Raw genomic sequence first — 9027 nt, forward strand, 5'->3', positions numbered from 1 at the left:
GCTTGTTCTTGTTCTTCCAAAGTAGAATTGGTGTTAATTGATCCCAATCGATGGGCTATCAAGACATGTGGGTAAGAGCCTGTTGGAGTTAAGGGATAAACATTAAGTGCTGAAAGTAACTTTATAAATAACTAATTACGCGTACTGAAGCCGATAATACGCGGTTGATGTGTTTAATCTTACTTTAATAAGTATTTAATGGTGATATGAAAATATTGATGAGTAACCTGCCACAATCGGGGGCTGAGCTAGGGGATGGCCGCAAGGGGATTTGTCAAAAGCTACACTTCATATACAAAGTTAACTTTTTATTTATTAGATGTTGGTTTTCTTTGTTTTCTTTATTTGTTTTCTTCTTTATATTTTGAATCACCGGACCTTAGTGAAAATTCTAACAATGTAATAACTTAAATATATCTAGTTGACTTTTAAATGAATAAAATAGTATGGTATAACCATTTTTAACGCGTGAAAAGGTACATAAATTAAATCCATTAGTTTACAAACCACTAGGTTGTGTCCTTTGGTTTTAACATTATTGTGAGCTATGGTGGATTGACTAAATTAAATCAAGGCGCATCGGCTACGGAAATTTACCTTGAGCCAATAAGCGTAGCCAGAAAATTATAATTTCAAACTCAATGTTCAGTTGTTGTTGTTGTAAACTCAACGTTCAAAAGTTAATGAGTCCCTATTTTCTATTGTTGACAAACTGATAATTATGGAATGGATAATTATCAGTACTTGCCACTTCATAGCCACTCGGGCAAATACAGTACTTGATCTTTCTAATCATGCCATAGTACGACACGTTCTTTGGAAGGCACTCGTGGATTTGCACGTCCGGATCGTTGTTCTTTCCCCATTGCTCCATTAGCACTTGCCTTATGTAGCCGTGGGTTCCTCCCACGTGGAAAACTAAAACAGAACCATTCGTTGTACCATGAGGGAGATAGATTTCTGGCAAGGATTCGTCCTTGATAGGATCGAATCTTTCAGAGGCATTTGCATTGCATAGAACTCGTATCGAGTTTTTATACAAGGAACAACAAAGGAAATTTTAGGAGCCTGCAAAATATATGGCAATTACACAAGAAGAACTCTCCCATAAACATCAATGAAAACAACCTAAAATCATGAAATTCTGCATAACGAGTCATCATAAGTCATGATTGTGAGGCCATTGCTTGATTATCAAGCTCCGCGAATGGGGAACCGCTCTCTTTTTTGCTTTTATGCTATTCATTCACTATCCTTGTAGTTTCTTTTGATAGACGCAAATATATATATATATGTGTGTGTGTGTGTGTGTGTGTGTGAAACAATTACGAATATTTCAACTAGCATATAAATTTTGAATAGATTTCAAAAATGCAAATGTGAAACGTATTCAATGGTAAGAACTTAAAGACTGAACGCATCAAGTTTAAATTCTGACTTGGCCTCTAGTCAGATAAAAATAGTTAATGGAAAAATATGTGTTTCTTACCCAATCATGGCAAGCAAGCATGAAGTGATCAGATCCAAGGCTTCTATTCTAATAAGGATATTTTCTTGAGATACCATCAATGTAATCTGCTGCTGTATTCCGCATAGGACCCCATTCCCGAGAATCGACAACATAAACATAGCTCACTATCGATAAGACACTGAACGGGAGGAAGTAAACATGGGCTTTTTCAGGATCATTAGTACGGAACTTGCTAATCTCAATCTGATGAATCAGAATTCCTTCAATTCCCAGGATTCCTTGACTAGCACTATAGTGAAATACAGGAGGATCACCTTCCTCGTATATGTATATCTTAAAATGTTTTTCCATTTCCAAGTAGCTCCTGCAGTTCCCAAATAAAGAATCCTTAAACTCCATAGTAAAAAGTTGTTTAAAGTAGTCCCTTTGATATATTTTTGCACAGTCTTGGTTCTTTAAGTTGCTAAAAGTGAGCATTTTTAGTCCAGGTCAAATATTTAACGAACTCTGGCGGTTAGTTTAACAGGAGCAATGATTTTTTTTAAAGGAACTTCACATTCAGAGATGTAGTTTTGTAGTTTATATTATTTTTTATCTATTTCTGATGTTTGGTGCATATTTCTGAGGTGTAACGTCTGATATCTTTTATCTATTTCTAGTGTTTGGTGCAATTTTGTCGTGCAGTTTTAGAGTTTACATGGGATATCCTTTATGTCTCGTTAAATCTTTTTCTTTCCCAGTTCCTCTAAATCTAATGGCCAAGATTGTTAAATATATGATTTGGTAAACTTAAAGGACCAAACTATTCAGGATTATATTTAAAGGACTACTTTGAACCTATCCTAAAGATAAGGGACTATTTTTGCTCCAGTTCAATTCCATAATCAAAAGTTCAAGAATCTTTATTCCATTGTCAAAAGTCCAAGAACCTTTGCACCAATTCAATTCTATAGGCAAAAGTTCAAGAATCTTTTCTCAAGTTCAATTCTATAGGGAAAAGTTCAAATCTCCAAAAGTTGAAGCTGCTAAATAATAAGGAATATATTTTAGGAAAATACTTTAAAAGCTAGTAGTACTACTAATTACACCTGTGAAAGGCAGTGGGGTTCCGTAAATTTGACCAGTAGGGACATACTCAGGATCATCAAATGTTTGACTTTTTACTCTGTGCTTCTTTTATATCAGCTCTCACTCTTACAAGACCAGCTTCAACTCTCTCTAAACTGCTCATCAACTTCTTTTCTAATTCACCAATTGGTGGATTAATATTCTTGGAAGAATCATAATTTGTTGCCGAAGAAAATTTTCCAAAAGAAAGGACCAAAGTAGAGCTTGTTGAACTTTGTAGACCAAAATACAGAGACACTAAAATCAAGGGAACTGCAATTAACCACACAACTCTACTACTACTAGAAGAAGACGAATCTGAAGTATTGTCCATTTTCTTTTCTGAGTCTCATTTGTTAATTGGACTCATAACTTATCCCTTTTGCAGAAATGACGCGGCATTTGTGTGTGTCGTTTGTGAAGAGATCACTGTATTACTCACTCCCTCGCTTCCTAATTTGTTTCAAAAAATTTGACACATTTTTATATTTACAAACAATTTATTTATAGTCATGCAAATATATAAGACTTATTTTAAACCACATAATTTCATTTATTTCTTAAACTTCATGTCAAACTCAAATTAAAACAATCATTTTGAAACGGTGGGATTTTGACTTTTGTGGGTAAAGTGAAAGCCAAGAAAACGGCCATGTTATGGGGGACTCAAACAAACCATGACGTACGTCTCCTGCCATGCGTCTTTGTTTCATGTTATTCCTAATATGTCACCTCATTGCAAATTTTTTATGCAAATGTAACTATTCTTTATAACTTAGTTTGGTAAACACCAGAGTGTTCATCTGTTTAAAATTACCCAAAAGTAAAAAATTGGTCATCCCTAACTTATAGGCGTTCAGCTTCGGAGCATTTTTTATTTGATCAAGTTTTTTAAAACTTTTTTTTTGTCTTAATTTATGTGACATTAATCTTTTCTTTTTAGTCAGTTTAAAAAATAACGATTCCTTTCCACATTTAGTAACCATTAACTCTTAAGTTCTTTATTTTACTTCACTGAAAAGATTTATAACTACACAAATAGCTTGTTTTAGGCCTCGAATTTGAAAAATCTTTCTTTCATACTCAACTTTCGTGCTCAGTCAAACAATTTCATATAAATTGGGACGAAGGGAGTTTTTGTCTCGATATACCTTTCCAAAAATAAAATTTCTAGCTTCGTCATCACTTTGTATCAATTATTCCTCCTTTTCTTTATAAGTATATTTTTAAAATTATGTTTGTTTTGTAAAACACAAAAGGGTATATTAGTCATTTTAACAAAAGAAAATTTATCGATTTTTTTCACCACACAAACCAAGTGCTTGTTAACAATTTCAATATTTTTATTCAAACATGTAACTGCTTGTTTTTTAGCGCATAAAGCTTATTAGCGCATTAGGTTTTTCCTTTCTAAAATTATTTACTAGAAGAAATGAGATTTCTTGCCCTCTTACAATTTTTAAAAAAAAAATGACATTTTCAGATCTCTTATTTATTTTTTTCAGATCTCTTATGTGTCAAAATGAAAATCTCTTATAAAAATGTCATAAAACTAAAAACGCCTTGTAAAGGGCTAAAAAGGAAACAAGGCAAGGTTATAATTAAGAAGAAGGAATTGATATGACAAAACCTTTGCACCAATTTACCAAATGGAAGAAATTCGCAAGCTCATTGCTCTGACTATTATCCATTCAATTTTATTTTTTTTAAATGAACTTATTTCTCAATTTAAGTCCCGCTCATATTTAAAAAACCCATACAACAGTAGTGGGTCAAACAACATTTTACCCGTATTAAAAGTGCTTATTGGAAGCAAGTAAATGCAACTGAAGTGGACTGAAATTTTAAAAGCACAATAATCATATATTAAAGAAATAATGGGATTTACACGAACTTGCCAAGAGTTTCAGGTAATATATGGTGCCATAATGCCTCAACTGTACATGGCTTAATGACTTATGACACCACATAAGAGTATACCAGTGCTATACTACTATATAGACAGAGTTCTTAGTGAGATGAATTGGTTAAAGCTCCTTTGGAAATATCACAATTTGACTAAGTACTTTGACAATTTTATAGTCCTAGGTTAATAGCCATATTCCCCATTCCAACCTCCGTAGCCTCTTTCTTTACCTTGTCTCTCTTCATTTGCTCAGAGTTTACAGTGTCAGCGGCTTTAGACTGTGCATGAGGCACGCGAGGTTCCAAACTGTTAGGACCTGCATTGATCCACGGATGAAGAAGGCATTGAGCTGCATTTGGCCGTTTCTCCGGGTCAAAATCAAGCATTGGGATGAGGAAATCAGCCATGTCCTTTGCATCTTGCTCGCTGAATTCGTATTACTCTACTAGGACCTTATCTAAGGGCCAAAAGCGTAAACTTTTGATGTGCCTCAAGTCACCGTGTCTATTGAAGAACTCACGTGAATAACGGCCACCTAAGGAGATCTGGAAAGGACAGAACATGTTCATAAAATGGCTGACGCATACAAGTATAAGAAGTTTGAAGTGGTTAAAGGTACTTTCTCTTACTTTCCGGGGAATTGTTCCTAGAAGCTCCATCATTAGTGCTAGGTGATCCTGCCAACCCAAGAAAGCTTTCAGTAAGTATATGTTAATTTAAGTAGTAAATCACAATAACAATTCTTGGCAAACGACAGCAACCGAAAAGAACCGTACAGAGCATATATCCTGGATTAAGAAACTAGAAATTCATCATAAAAAGGAGATGAGTTATGAGTCGGACCAAATAAAGGTCATCTCAGAAGCCAGTCAAGTTCTTATTTTGATCCCAAGTATTGCAATTTGAAGAAACAGTCCATTAAGAGATAACATACTCTATTTGTTGAGCAAGTTACTATTTGTTGAGCGAATTTAGAGATAACTTGGTTACCCCTTTAAAACAATAAATTCAGGCAGAATTAAGAGATAACAGAGTCTGTTTGTTGAACTCGTGTTTCCTCTTTGACAACTTTAAGCATTTTTTAATATCACAAAATATGAAAACCACAACATGTGCATTAACTTCTCCCTAGTCTCTTCTATCCCTTTTCTCATATGAGTGAAGAAGACACCTATAGCCCTCAATATTTATTGAATTTTCTAAACATTGATGAAAATATGAATCCAATATTATCAAGCTTCTCTGTATTCATTTGCTACATTTCAAATAAACGTCCACTTAAAGACAATGAAAGAGAGAGATGGAACAAAAATGATGATTATCCACATTTTTAATAAAAATAGATAAGACAAGTCAATAGACAAGAGCAACTCAAAGCAGTGCAGAAAAAAAGTAAAAGCTGAACTTTGACATATTGCTCATGATAGTACGTACCTTTACATAAATGAGATATTATATGTAATCATTCAAACAAATAGCAAAGACAAAATTTCTCTATATTTTGCTCTTATTTTATCAATTTGTTACCCAAAAATTGAATATCCAAAAGATTAAATGGTCAAAGTATTTTGAGCTTGATGTGGATTTGTGCAGAGAAAAAGAAACTGGTTGTTCTATATACTGAATTCCAGAAAAACGACAAGGGATGCAATAAGATCACCAGATGATCGCTAGAACCAAGGGCGGATCCACCCTATAGGTTGGAGGTGGCATGGCACCCCCTCGATAAATAAATTTTTTATATACTTATGTTGTAATCTGCTTAAATTAGGTTAAAGTCTTGATTCTGCCACCCCCAGTCGTAAATTAGACAAAGGTGTCACGGCTGGTAAACAAGTTTGAATCTATCTTGAACATTTTCCGACTCCCGTTTTTCTTTGCGCTTTTTACTTCCTTTGTACCATTTTCGGCCCTCCCAATTTTCTAGTTATCTTTTTATTATTTATATTGCCTTTCCTCTTTTCTATTATTTTATATGTGATCTCTAGAGGGAACACACAAATAGAAACTTCAAAATCCCTTAAATTACGCATTTCTCTTAATCTCAAATCTGTGAGTATTTAAATCGAAAAACTTGGGTCTCAATGGAAATTTTGGATTGAGATCAAAATTCAATTGTTTATTTATTTATAATTTCTTTTGTTTATTACTCTCTCCGTCCATGTTTACTAGTCTATATTTGACTTGGGACACTCTTAATAAGCAATAAATAAAATGAGAAATGAATTGTTTAAAATAGGTATAAAATGATAAATTATGTCTTGTTTTTTCAAACTATATAACTTACAAGTAAAAGTGGACATATATTTTTAGTATAATGGACAAATAAAAATGGACAGAGAAAGTGTATTATAAAAATTTATGCTATTCTATAATTGTTAAATTCAATCTAAACCACTTTACTACTTAAATTGTGATGGAAATTTCGTAAGTACTGCTTAGAAAAAATATGAAATTTATGATTTATTTTGAGAACTTGTAGTTTATCTAATTCTACATTTACTTATGGGGAGTATTTACCTATTGAAGAGTTTTTCTATTATTTTTCTTATTTTTGATTGATGTAATTCCCTTATTGAAGATTTTGTTTTACTTGTGCAAATTCATTTCTTAATATACATAAGAGATGCAAGTCCCTTGGTGAAAATGTTGATTTTAATTCTGTTGTTAATGGGTGTTAATGAGTGTGATTCCTTGTTTAAGATGCTAAATATGTTCGTTTTTTAATTTTTGAAGTGCAATTTTCATATTTATAAATAAATAAAAAGCCTATTAAGTTGACCCAAATAAACTAAAAAGAGATGGACCCGACCTAGATACACGTTCCTAACAAGATGTATGTTGAAGAAAATTGTGACACCCGCTACTTTCAAATCCTAGATCCGCCTCTGGCTAGAACTCTAGATATTTAAATCACTTTTGACAAGGCTCCAAGAAGTATTGTAAAGCACAGACAAACAGAAGACTCTATGCTAAACTGTTGATCCCAACATATCTTCCCTCACCCTTACCTCCACTAATGCAGCTATCAGAACAAAGATTTATCTTGTTCCAATAATAATAGAACCACCATCAGATTTTCTTAAAGCATATTAATTTTCACATCAGCTTTTATTACTTGAACTGCTGAGTTGACCTGACTAGATGCATAAAAGTGATCATATATTTGGTAATAGAAGAGCAAAAGTCAACAGGACATCACAAAAAAAAAAAAAAAAAAAAAACCTAGCTGACGCATCAAATGCATATTGGACCACCTTGTTCATACAAATAATTACTGGCTTGTGCAAACACGTAATGCAATGTTAGTCAAACACGTAAAGCCCAAACTGCCATAGATAATATTGAGTTACGCACTTACGCTGCTTTTGTGATAGAATCATGTGAAAAAATTAATATAAGTGAGTAGCTCAGTAAAGCTCACAGAACTGCTATATAGCTTATCCAACTCAAAAAGACACATAAAAGTGAATATGTAAGTCCATAGTAAATTATCTTCAACAAGAAGGATTAAGCAAATCTGTATGGGCAGTGCCTGTAAGCTAGAGTAGCTGAACAGTTTTTAACCCATTTTTAGCCATAAGATAGTTAATCTGCCATATCTTTTAAAAATAATCAGATGAAGTACATGCAAAGAAGTATGTCTAGACTAGACTGCTAGTACATCCTTCCTTATCAAAAAAAGTTTTTTTTTTTTTTTCACAAGTAACTTCAAAAAGGGTTAAATGAAATTTAGCTGCAGCCATCCTATGCAAATTTAAGTTCATATCAATGCGCTTACTGTAATTTAAATATAAAATGACCAAGTATCAGGACAAAACAGTCCTTTTGAAACATACCAACAGGCATAAAAATGAAAACACATAGTATAACTGTGGAGGAGTAGTGCAGTTAAAATACCAGACCTCATCTGTCGAAGTTGTCACCACTGTGAGGATCAAACAACGCATCACCAGTCGCAAGCTCAAAGCAAATGCAAGCAAAGGACCAAAGATCTGCTGAGGTTGAATATTTAGACCCAACGATAACTTCAGGGCACCTATACTGCCTCGTCTGAATATTATCCGTGAACTGTTTGTATGTCCAACACGCATTCCCAAAATCAACCAATTTGCACTTTAGGTCAACAGACTCCAATGTCTTCCTCCTTCTAGAACCGCTTCCTCTCGTAGGAGCCACGTGTTCTTTCCCACTGGCTGTTGCAGCACCAGCGCTAGACAATCTATTAACATTGGCAAAAACTTGAGCATCTTCTTTGGGCTTTTTTCTGATCTTCTTCTTTTGGTTATTAGTTAAATTCCCGTAGAACTTTACACGGTTCTTCACAGTCCCGAACTCAAGTGAAGCCATGTCCATATCACTAGGAAGAATAAGAGGTGCTCCTGATTTTCTGGGATCTTTAGACGGCTCGATTGTGGAACAGAGTAGCATGTTTTCAGGTTTCAGATCAGTGTGTATGATGGAAAGCTGTCTATGCAAATAATCCAAACCCACTAGAACATGGAAACAAAGTTCTTTAACCATGTGAATAGGCAGTCCTCGA

General features: G+C 33.9%; 1 protein-coding gene and 1 pseudogene across 1 annotated transcript; both read right to left on the reverse strand.

Annotated features, from left to right (window-relative positions):
- Positions 1 to 665: 665 nt before the first annotated feature.
- On the reverse strand, positions 666 to 3015 carry LOC132606939 (probable glycosyltransferase At5g03795; annotated as a pseudogene).
- Positions 3016 to 8390: 5375 nt separating this feature from the next.
- Positions 8391 to 9008, reverse strand: LOC132608230 (uncharacterized). Its single transcript, XM_060322288.1, has one exon. It carries the CDS (start codon positions 9006 to 9008, stop codon positions 8391 to 8393), a length of 618 nt encoding a protein of 205 aa, XP_060178271.1.
- Positions 9009 to 9027: the final 19 nt, after the last annotated feature.

The sequence above is a fragment of the Lycium barbarum genome, chromosome 8, assembly GCF_019175385.1.
Source record: "Lycium barbarum isolate Lr01 chromosome 8, ASM1917538v2, whole genome shotgun sequence".
Classification (NCBI taxonomy): domain Eukaryota; kingdom Viridiplantae; phylum Streptophyta; class Magnoliopsida; order Solanales; family Solanaceae; genus Lycium; species Lycium barbarum.

What these genes read in the sequence shown, in the direction of transcription:
- LOC132608230 (XM_060322288.1), bottom strand. Translation starts at nt 9,008, where the DNA reads ATGGTTAAAGAACTTTGTTTCCATGTTCTAGTGGGTTTGGATTATTTG.